Source organism: Sarcophilus harrisii, chromosome 3 (assembly GCF_902635505.1).
Source record: "Sarcophilus harrisii chromosome 3, mSarHar1.11, whole genome shotgun sequence".
In the NCBI taxonomy this organism is placed as follows: Eukaryota; Metazoa; Chordata; class Mammalia; order Dasyuromorphia; family Dasyuridae; genus Sarcophilus; species Sarcophilus harrisii.
This window is the reverse complement of record NC_045428.1, coordinates 150,167,914-150,180,402: the sequence shown is the minus strand read 5'-3', so window position 1 is coordinate 150,180,402 and position 12,489 is coordinate 150,167,914. Positions and strand designations below refer to the sequence as shown.

General features: G+C 33.5%; 1 protein-coding gene across 2 annotated transcripts in view; it reads left to right on the top strand.

Moving 5' to 3' along the window:
- NALCN (sodium leak channel, non-selective) overlaps positions 1–12,489 on the top strand; it is a 476,168-nt gene that overhangs the window by 32,777 nt on the left and 430,902 nt on the right. For both annotated transcript variants that reach the window (XM_031958631.1, XM_003765762.2), the window contains exon 3: positions 5,178–5,360. In XM_031958631.1, the coding sequence (XP_031814491.1) occupies positions 5,178–5,360 (183 nt within the window). The remainder of the gene's footprint in view (positions 1–5,177; positions 5,361–12,489) is intronic.

The window sequence follows — 12,489 nt, the reverse complement described above, 5'->3', positions numbered from 1 at the left end:
ATTATGGAAAAAAGAATCAGCTTGGAAAAAGAAAATAACTGCTTTAGAAATAGAATTGGCCAAATGGAAAAGAAGGTACTAAAGCTAATTGAGGAAAACAATTCTTTAAAAGTAAGAATTGGGCAAATGGAAGCTAATGATTCTAGGAGACATCTATAATTGATCAAATTCAAAAGTGAAAAAATTGAAGAAAATATGAAATGCCTCATTGGAAAATCAACTGACCTGAAAAATAGATCCAGGAAATATAATGTCAGAATCATTGGACTACCTTACCTGAAAGTGATAATCAAAAGGAGGACCTGGACAGCATCTTTCCAGAAATTATCAAGGAAAATTGCCTTGTTACCCTGGAATCAAGCAACACAACAGGCATTAAAAGAATCCACTGATCACCTCAGGAAAGAGAATACAAAATAAAAGCTCTAAGGAATATTGTAGTCAAGTTTCAGAACTACCAGATCAAGAAAAAATACTAATACTGGCCAGAAAGAAACAATTCAAATATTGAGGAGCCACAATCAGGATGACACAGGACTTAGCAGCTGCAGCATTAAAGAACTAAAGGTCATGGAACATAATATTTCAGAAGACAAAAATTGGAACTATACCCAAGAATCACCTACCTGATGTATTTAAGCAAAGTACTTCAAGGGGGGAAATTAACATTCAGTGAACTAGAAGAATTTCAAGCTTTCAGAAAGAGAAGACCAGAATTGAACAATAAATTTGAACTCCAATATCAAGACTTAAGGGAAGCCTAAAAAAGCAAAAAAGGGAAACGAAAACAAGTGGAACTTTACTGTATACATCCCTACATGGGAAGAAATACTTATAATTCTTAAAAATTGTGTCACTATTAGTATAGTTAGAAGGACTATATATGGACAAAGGGTACAAGTATAAGGTTAATTAGTAGTAATGATAAAAATGAGATAAAAAAGAAGTACACTGGGTGCAGAAGAACAAGATAGATAGAATGAGATAAATTACTTCACATTAAGAGGCTGGAAAAAACCTATTACAATACGAGGAAAGGTAGAAGGGTAGACAATGGCATTGCTTGAACCTTCCTCTCATTAGTATTGGTTCAAAGAGGGAATAATATACACAGTCATTTTAATATAGATAATATATTTTACCTGACAGGAAAGTAAAAGGGAAGGACATAAAATAAAGGGGAGTGTGGAATGGCTAGAAGAGAGGGCAGACCAAAGTAGGAAGTAGAGAGAAACAAAACACTACTGAAGAAAGAAAAAGTGAAAAGAGAGAGAAAGAGAACATATAGGAAGAAAAATAGAATGGGGAGAAATATGCAGTTAGTAATAATAACTATGAATGTGAATGGGGTAAACTCTCCCATAAACTGGAAATGAATAGCAGAATGGATCAAAATCTAGAATCCTACAATAAGTTGTTTACAAGAAATACACTTGAAGCAGAAATATATAGACATAATATGGGTAGGGGGCTGTAACAGAATCAATTATGCTTCAGTTGAAATAAAAAAAAAAATCAGAGCTCTCAATCCTGATCTCAGAGAAAGCAAAAACAAAAAAGTAATATCAATACTAAACATATATGCACCAAGTAGTATAGCATCCAAATTCTTAAAAGAGAATTTAATTGAATTACAGGTTTATGACCAAAGAAGAGAGAGTGAGCATTATGGAATGTAAAATAGATAATTTTGATTGTATTAAATTAAAAAGCTTTTACACCAACAAAACCAATGCAACAGAGTTTAGAAGGAAAGCAGAAAGGTGGGAAACAATCTTTGTAGAAATTATTCATTTCTCAAATATATAGAAAATGGAGTCTAATTTTTACAAATGCAAGTCATTTCTCAGTTGATAAATGGTCAAAAGACATGAACAGGCAGTTTTCACATGAAGAAAGGAAAGGTATCTATGGGTATATGGAGAAGTGCTCTAAATCATTGATTAGAGAAATGCAAATTAAACCTCATACCTGTCAAATTGGTTACTATCACAAAAAAGCAAAATGACAATTGTTGGAGAGGAAGTGTGAAAATGGGTATTTTGATGCATTGTTGGTGAAGTTGTGAACAGATCCAGCATTCAGGAGCACAATTGGAACTCTGCTCAAAAGGGCAGCCAAATTCTTTAACCTAGCAATACTATTACTAGGTCTGTAGCCCAAAGAGAGTGAAAAGGGGAAAAGGATCTACATGTGCAACAAATATTTATAGAAGCCCTTTTTGTATACTCATCATTGGGGAATGACTGACCAACTGTGATATATAAATGTAACGGAATACTATTGTGCAATAAGAAATAATAAATGGACAGATATAAGAAAAATCTGAAAAGACTTATATGAACTGATGCCCAAGTGAAATGAACAGAACCAAAAAATAATTTTATACACTATTAGCAAAATTGTGTAATAATTCATTTTGAATGACTCAGCTCTTCTCAGGAACACAATGATTCAAGACAAATACAAAGGGTATATAAAGGAAAATGCTGTTATATCCAGATAAAGAACTGATAGACTCTGAATGCAGATCAAAGCATATGTTTTTTCACTCATTTAATTCTTTTTTGTGGTTCCCCCTCTTTTGATCTGTTTCTTTCTCTCTTTTTTATAACTGTGACTAAAATGGAAATTAATTTTGCATGATATTACCTCTGTCAGATTATCTACCATTTAGGAACAAGGGAGAGCAAAGATATAGGGAAAAAATTGGAACTGAAAAATCTTGTACAAATGAATGCTAAAATTGTCTTGACAATTGGGGGGGAGGGATAAATACAAAATAGTATAAATTTTTAAAAAAATGGATATTTTTGATTAATTGAAATAAAAAAGCTTTTTAAAAAGCAAAATGAATGTAGCCAAAATTAGAAAGAAATGTGGGACTGGGAAAAATTATACGAGTGTCTCTGTATATATAAGGAACTGATCCAGGTAAAAATAAAAGGCATTCTATAATAAAAGGATACAGACAGGAAGTTTTCAAAAGAAGGAAACACAATTATCAATATTCACATGAAAAAATCTTCTAGCTCACTACTGATTAGAAAAATTCAAAGTAAAATAACTCTGACATACCATCTCATACCTATGAGATTGGCTAACATGACAGAAAGGGAAAATGACAAATACTATAGGGGATGTAAAAAAAAATGGGACACCAAATCACTGTTATTGGAATTGTTAACTAGTTCAAACATTCTGGAGATCAATTTGGAACTATGCCTAAAAGTGTATAAAACTTTCATACCTTTTGACCCAGCACAATTTCTGCTAGCTCTGTATCCCAAAGAAATAAAAAAGAGGAGAAATGGCATATATAAATTATAACAGCTTTTTTGTGGTGGCAAAGAATCAGAAATTGAGAGAATGCCCATCAGTTGGGGAATGGCTAAACAAATTATGGTATATGATTATGATAATGATGTGCTCAGGGTATCAATTCCTGGTTTAAAATATGAGATACAAGATATGAGGCACATGTGAAGAATTTATGATGGCATATTCTTTGCAAAAAAGATACCTTTATTTATGAAAAGAGGTTACAGACAAAATGAAGAGGTAAAATAAACACCAGGATTGGGACATGTGAAATAGAGAGAGCAATAGAAATAATATTATAGTTAAAAGAAAAAAATTTTTAATAATTAACAATGGAAAAAACAAGTTCCTTAGTAGAACTCACAATTAATCAGGAGAATGTGGGAATACACTGACTGTCAGACTAAATCCATAGACGAGTATAGGAGACTAACCCCAAAGAGGGTTAGCAATGGAAGAGGATTACACCATATACTGGTGGGCTAACTCTTAAAGGGATTTGGCATCATAAAAGAGTTAGTTATAGCAAAGAGAAAGACACTGAGAAGCATGGAAGAGAGGGGTGAGATGTAATATAACATGAGACAGGACCCCATGGCAGGTTAAAAAAGGATTTTAGCAAAGATGGCATAGGTCATAGACAGATTTATAGGGGAAATTTAATGTTAGGGGTTTTGACATCACAACTAGGCCTTCTGATTGGATGTAGTAAAGTGGCTTTTCCAAAGAACTCCACCAGAGGTGGGACTGTAAAGCTGAGTTGATCCCATCTGTGCCCTCTCCTGCTTGCTTCAGGGAATATTATAATTTTATCTTTTAGATTTCTCTGCTGACACACCTAGTTCCCCAAGACCTCATATAGGAAATGATAAGGAGGATGGATGCTTTTTGAAAAACTAGAGAAAACTTAAATGAATCCATAGAAAGTGAAGCAAACAGAAATGGAAGAACATTGTATATAGTAACAACAATATTGTATCAATGATCAACTGTAAAAAAAAAACTTGGCTATTCTGATCAAGAAAATGATCCAAGACAATTCCAAAGGACCTTTTCTACCTCCAGAGACAGAATTTAATGAAGATAAAAGCAGACTTTTCCTTATTTTTTTTTTGTTTTTTTTGGCTGTTTTGAAACATTACTAATATAAAAATGTTTTGCATACATGTATAATGAATGTCAAATAGCTTGCTTTCCCAAGTAGTGGGGGGAAACATGGTGGAAAAGGAGAGAATTAGGAGATCAAATTTTTTCATGTAGTTGGAAAATATTTAATGAAATAAGTAAAATATATTTAAAAAAAAACCTCACCACACAGTACTTAAAAAAAAAGAATGCCTGATATAGTATGGAATAGTATAATAATAACAATAAAAACTAATATTTATAAAATACTTTGTATTTTGCAAATTACTTTACCTATATTATGTTAATTGATCCTTGCAACAACCTTCTGAGTCAGGAAATAGTATTTTGTGCCCATTTGACAAGTGGAGAGACTGAGACTAAGAAATGATAAATATCTACTCAGCATTACACAATTAGTAAATGTCTAAGGCAGTATTTAAAATTGGATCTTCTTGTCTCCAATCTAGAAATCTACCCATTGTACCAACAAATTATACTTGCAAGTTGTCATAATATTATTAATGTGAAAAATGCTAAAAAGGTGAAAGATAATCTACGTAAAGATTTTAATTTGACTGAATTTCTTCTACGTGATAATGAGACAATTTACAATTTGGCATATTAGGAATTTGTCTGTTCAAATATCTTACTTTTTTATTATGAGTTTCAAACATTGAATAGTATATCATATGGTGAAATCAAATTAATTATTTGACTTTTTTTTCCAGTGGGTTCACTCTTTGCTGCGCATCTGTGCCATCATCAGCGTCATTTCAGTTTGTATGAATACTCCAAAGACATTTGAACATTATCCACCTCTTCAATATGTCACCTTTACCCTGGATACTCTATTGATGTTTCTCTACACTGCTGAGATGATAGCAAAAATGCATATTCGTGGCATAGTTAAGGTGAGTTTTTTACTTGGAAAAAAAAAACACAAAACAAAATCTACATACACAAAAAAGACATTGTAATCTGAATAGAGAAGCTTAATATCATCATTGTACTTGATTTATTAAAAATAAACTAGGCAAGTTTAATTTCATGCAGTTCATTTTTCATGCCAAATTATTTAGAGTAAAATAATATGATTACTGAGCTGTAGTGAAAATAGAATTGTAAAATGAAAATAGAAATTATGTAAAGTACATGCATGGCTTGGGCATGTCTGTCAGGAGAAGCAAAAACTGTGGATGAACACTAACCAGTTAACTAGAAAGAGGCAGAATTTTGGGGAAAATGTTATCAGCCTGAATTGTTTTTAACATCTGTAGAAGAGAGATATTAAAAAGGAGGTGAAGAGAAATGTTTGGACTAGGTCATAGTAAAAAGAGCTAAAGAGAGAGTGTGTTAAAATGGAGGTAAAAAGGGAAGTTAATTCTCTAAAAGGTATAAATTCTAGAGAAGAAAGAATTCTTGGTATATTTCTGATTGTCATGTATTCTGCTACCTTTAAAAAGTTATATTTGTAATTAGTATTTTCAGTTAATCATGAATTTACTCTATCATTAAAGGATTTGTTACCCATACACCATGTTTCAGGAAAACTTAACTTTGCTTATTATTCTGAATAGAGAAATATTTATGGAAATTAGAAAAAAGTTGTTGTTTGTTTTTTGTTCTCAAAGAGGAGCATGATATCAAAGAGGTGTTGTTGTGACATACAAATCAATTGAATTTAAGCAAGGGAAGGATGTGCAAAGTCACCAGCCTCACTTTCTCCTCTAGAACCATTGGGTCCAGTGGAGATGGCCCCAGATGCAGTGGGAGACCTTAGCCCTTTTAAATTAAGGTCTTTAACAAGACTCAGTTTGGCTCAGAGGAAGAAGAGGAGGCAGCATAGTAGAAGAGAAATTTTAGGGAATGGTATTATAAAAACATAAAGAAAACTCCTATCTTATCATCTGTGAATGAATCAGAAGTCAAAATGTTTGGTTTCATTGCCTAATTCTGGAGCTTAACTATGTGTGACATTGCTTGCTTATTCTGTTCGTTTCCTCTTCTGTGAAATGAAGGAAATGGAAGTGATGAGTCCAGAGGTCTCCTCCTTCTAATAAGCAGCTTATCTTCAGATAAGAATTATAACATATAAGCTAATCAGTAAGTTTCAAAAGAACAAACTGCATTTGAAAGCTCAAAGGTGAATGATAATTATTAGCTTTCTGTGTAATTGTGCATACATGTTTTATGGAAGACTCTCCTTTCCAGAATAAATTTATTGCTGTAAGACAAATACTTGTTTTCTCTAAACTGTGAGATAGCATAGCTATATTACATAGTTTCTCAATAGCCCACCTTAGTGAAGTGGCAATAAAGATGTCATAAGTAGTGACATGAAATAGATTTGGGAGAGCATAATTATAAAAGAATATTATAAAAATAGTGTAATAGAGATTTGGTTCATGGCATGGAACAATGTATTATGTAGATATCCATCACAAATAACAGAAATTTGCCATTTTATTACCTATATGGCACAAACAAATATGACTAAGCATTTGCTTTTGAGGAACACAGCTTTTATAGCTCAGGGGAGATGAAAGAGTAGGGGACAAGATCTAGGTAATAAAGGAAGGAAGAAACCAAGAAGGAGTTTCATAGCCCCGAGGGAGGAGGGAAGAATAAAGGCAGGATCTAGGAAGTGACAAGGCAGTGTATTGCGATGTTGAGATTGTCTTAAAGACAGTTTGGGAAAACTTGACTTTCCATCAAAACTGTCTGAAATATGCTAATCAAGACAGTCCGGAAAAACTTGGGTTCCCATCATAGTTGACAATAGCAACAGGATGGGTTGCTTTAGAAATTCCTAAGAATAAGCTGATCCAGCCCACAAGCTGGTCCAGAGATCCAGAGGATCCCTTTTTAAAAACTCAATTCACTTAAAAATTAGAATTCTCATTTAAAGACTTCCTTAAAGTTTAAGGCAGACTTTGAACATATTTTCTCATTGCTTTTTACAATACCTCTTTTGAGATATACTCTTTTTTTATCTTGACTTGTGATTTTATTTATGAAAGAAAATCATTCTTCTAATGTCCATCAGCAACTATCCTATTTGTTATAGTCATATAGAATTATTTGAAACACAGAGAACTTTAGTAAACTTGTCCAGAATTTCACAGCTTGTATATGTCAGGAATGGTAATCAAAGCCATGGTTCTTGAGTCTGTAGCCTGTTTTCTATTCTCTGTGCCACCTCTCATTAGGTAGTAAACAATATTTTAGTACCTTTAGTTTAATTTCATATTCTTTAATTTTTATTTTTAGTTATTTTAGTAACTAATTGTTAGGATTCTTACAAGGTACTAAGACAGTGGAATTGATAGAGACAATAATTATCTAATTTAGCATAGTTCAGTATGATTGATCTGATCCTACAAGGAGATGTTATGGGCCAGAACTTGAAACAAGGTATTAAGTAGAATTGATGAGATAATGATTCTCTAATTGATATATACTTAGTACTTGCTATAATTCCACAAGATTCACACCTTTAAGAGAGAATATATAAGGAGGAGCTCTCAGGGCCAAAAAGGACAAGCCCACTAAAGAACAGAAGCCCACTAGGAGCTCTGAGCCTCAGCCAAGATTCAGTCAAGGAGATTCACAAGCCAGAGAAGGCAGCTTAAGCTCTCGAACCAAGATTGCAGAAGGCAGAAGGTCTCTAAGAAAAACTAGCCAAGCCCCAAGTGAAGGAGATAAGACTTGGAAAGAGAAAATAAAGGATTTGGACTTTAACTCTGGGCTGCATTTGGGGTGATCACTGAACTAAAAGGAAGGCTGATCCCAGAAGCCCCCCAAGAAACCTGCTCCCAGAGAAGATTATATTTTAGAGAAGAATATTACAGCTAATATCTGTCAGAATCAAACTCAAACTTGAGTCTTTTGACTTTAACTACCCCTGCATAGGGAATATATGTAATCAGAACAGCTCACAAATGCAGAATTCCATGGCCTTGTCCTTTTGTCCTTATAGAGTCCTCATGAGACTTTGCCTTGACTACTTTATTTTTTCCTATAATTGTCATTCAGCTGGGCTCCCAGAAATCTCTCCTCTCCTAACTACAAGATAATGAATCTCATTTTGTCAAATAGATAGATACTAAGACCAAAGACTAAAGACAAAGAAATCTCCCTTACCTCCCCTTCTTCAGAAGAAGAAAAAAAGGAGCGATTCTGTTTGCTCAGCAGGTTCTTCCACTATTGACTCCTTGCCTGATTTGCTTCAAACTCTCCAACTCCCTGTCTCTAGAATTTAGCTATTTAAGTGCCTCCAAAGGTGTGGCTAGTTTTTTGATTGTCCAAAATCCAGATCCCTTTCAGTTATTAGAGAGAAAGGATGAGGGTTTGATGAGTTATGTTAATGTATTAAAAGGTTATGACATAGTGATCCTTTTATACATTAATATGACTTTATTTCTATTGAAAATCAGCTCAAACTACCTTCTACCAAAGTCCTTTCCATATCTTCCTTAACTCCTAGGATCCTTTCTCTCTAAATTACTCTCTATTTGCTTTGTATGAACCTTAAAGATATGCCTGGTGTTCTCTTCCCTAGCCCATAAAATGTAAAGCAGTTGAGGATAGATGTTTCATTTTTTTTTTTTTTTGATCTTTGTATTTGTCAGTACCTAATACACAGTAAACATTTAATAAATACTTGTTAATTAATTATTTCCTTTTATCTCATTTTTTTCTGTCCAATTAGTTTCTAAGCATTATTAATTCCATTAGCATGTCAATATGTCTAATGTCCACCTGCTTTCCTCACTTCCATAGGCACTGTTTGAGTTCTGGCCCTTATCACCTTTCACTTGTGCTATTGCTTGCTAATTGTTTTTCTTACAAAGCCTATTTCTCCTCCACCTTATTCTCCATGTTTGCCAAGTCAATAATCAGTATTTCTAAAGTATATCACTCCTTGGCTCAAAAAATCCCAGTGGCTTCCTGTTTCTTAGAATAAAAAGCATACTCCTCTGTTTGGTGTTTAAAGCCCTTTGCAATCTGGCTTTAGGCAAGCTTTACAGGTTTATTTCACCTTGCTTTGCATCACACATTCTTTGTTTTAGCAAGATTTACTAATGGAAGAGCTAGACTTATAACTACTTCTATTGTATTCCATCTGAGGGTGTTTATGTCCTGTCAGGGGTCCTCAAACTTTTTAAATAGGGGGCCAGTTCACTGTCCCTCAAATTGTTGGAAGGCCGGACTATAGTAAAAACAAAAACTTTGTTTTGTGGGCCTTTAAATAAAGAAACTTCATAGCCCTGGGTGAGGGGGATAAACGTCCTCAGCTGCTGCATCTGGCCCGCGGGCCATAGTTTGAGGACCCCTGTGACCTAGACTCTTGAATGCTACAGGAGCCAACTCTTAAGGCTTTCCTTTTAGTGTGAGCATTTATACTTCAGAAATTGGCAAATGCTACAAATTGGAACTTGATGTTTGTTTTGTTGATTATATAGAGTTAAGAAAGAAAAGGAAAAATATTAATACAATTTCTGTATTTAGTACTTTTTGTATGTGTGTGATTCAATTGCCCAGCATGTCCCAATACAACCCTGCCTCAGCTGTCACATTTCAACAGAGACAATTACCCATCACAAATCAGCTAAAGAAAAGAGAATGTCTCTGCCAGGGAGGAAGCAACCATGCATTCATTCTTCCATTTCCATCTTCAGCCCATTTGTTTTGCATGATATATTCCAGATAGCTGAAAATTACTGACTAGGTGACTTCTCACCTTCTAAATAACTTTTTCCCAAAAACAGTTTAAGTACAACACCAAATGATTCCTATCTGGTTGGAAAATACCTTACCCAGGAAATTACTGTATGCTTTACTAATGTATATTTTGTACTTAATTTGCTTTATATGTATACATGTTAAAGAAATGGATTTTTGCTTTTGTCCTTGGACCCTTAAGTCTATTCCTACTGAGCTGAGCGTGTTATAGATTTTTAATTAATGCTTTGTGAATGAGTGCATGAAGAGAGACTATAAGAGACTCATCTGTTTATGTGAGAATAATTAATACACCAAAGTCCTTAAAACATTTGTTCTCTTAAGTAGGCTAAATATGCCTCTTTTGGCAATCTTGTTTACATTATAGATTTGCTTAGCAAATCCTTTCTTTATAGATAATGCAGAGGTAAATTAAGCACTGTCTAATCAAACTATCACAAATATGGGATTAGTAGAATACAAATAAATCATTTTTTTAAACATATCAATGTGACATGCATATGGGAGGTCAGTGAATAGAGTTCATTAATGTGCTTAATGGAGGAATGTTGCTTATGATTCTTCTCACTAGTTGGGATTTGTTGATATTGATTAATGGTCATGGAAAGATGTAGAAACTGGAATCAATGGGTTCTGTTTTCTACATCTTTCCATGAGCATTAACTAATATCAATAAATTGATGTGAAGTCTCACCACTGAGGTGAAGAGACTTCATCTTTGCATTTACTTTTTAGCAATTACTCTATAAATTAGCAATCTCTCACTGTTATATATAAAGACACAAGTTACTATACCCACTGAGACAGTGCATCCTAAAATTTTCTGAAGGCTAAGTGATTTTTATCAGGTCTAATTTTGTTCTACCTTGCAGATTTTCTTTCTATAGTGTAGATGTAGTAAAGTTGTAAAGTATTATAATTGTCTATCTATTAATTGGCTATGAAAACATATCACTATTGGCTTCATAATGATGCTACTTTTGCAGATGTTTATGACTAGATAAAGGACACATGGTCCACCAGTGTGTTTATGCTCAAATCTCTAGAATTATTCCGAAACTTTCAGACCTTTCCAATCTGGAATCTATTAGAATAATAGTCTTAGAGAAACTATGGTCACCTTCATTACACAATAAAGTATCATGTTAATGATGATACAAAATAATAGATAATAAGTATTCAGTAAGAGATATACAATTCATGTACTCTGTGGTTTGAAGACCTTTTTAAGTACTGGAAAAATCAGGTAAAGCTTCTTACAGAAGATGACCTATGAATTGGCCTGTAAGGAATTGGCAGGAATTTATTTGTAGAACTATTTCAGACATAAAAGAATAGTGTGAGAAAAGGCATGGAGACAGTAAAGTGTGTGTGTGTGTGTGTGTGTGTGTGTGTGTGTGTGTGTGTGTGTGGTTCCTGGACTCAGTTTGATGGGGACATAAAATACATGAAATAATATGAAATAAATCTGACCAAGTAGCAAGATACTTATGAAGGAATCTTGAATACTATGCAAAATAACTTTACTGATGAAGCAGTAAGTGACTGTTTGAAGTATTTTGAGCAGAGATGTAAAATTACCAGATGGTGAGACTAGAGGAAGAATAGAGAAGAGATAGGAATTCTTACTATGAGCTTACACACACACCTACATACAGAATAAGAGAGAGTCAGTCATCGTGATCATGATCTCACTTGTATGAATTCCCTGCTGAAGGGAATTCATAGAGAGGAAATTCATTTTCCAAGGGAACTATTCTGAAACTTTCAGTCTTAGAGTAATGGTGATGAGAAGTTAAATGACTTACCCACAATTCAATAACTTAAATATGTCACATACTAAATTGTATCCAGACTACCCTAATTATGAGGCTCAATCTCTTATCAACTATACCATGTTGCTTTATACATTTAAAAAAAACCCCAAACCTTAAACCATCATTTTTCTTGGACAATGGAAATATGACATGTGTGCAAAGATAGGATAAGTTATATGCAAAGATGTATACATTTCATAAGTATGCAAACATGTAAATATTATTGAATCAACAGAGTATTCAGTCAATTATTATTCTATACAATGTCTGCCTCAATGTTTAATTATGATGTATTATTATCTTTAATAGAATAGAATATTTAGTGATTCTACACCATAACAAAATTACATCAAGTTTTGATGGGCTAATGAGTAAAATTACCACATATATGCTCAGGGAAAATTCATTTTCCATATTTCTAAAGCTGAAACCAAATTAATAGGAAACAGAAAAGAAGTACACAGCCTGTGTATAACCT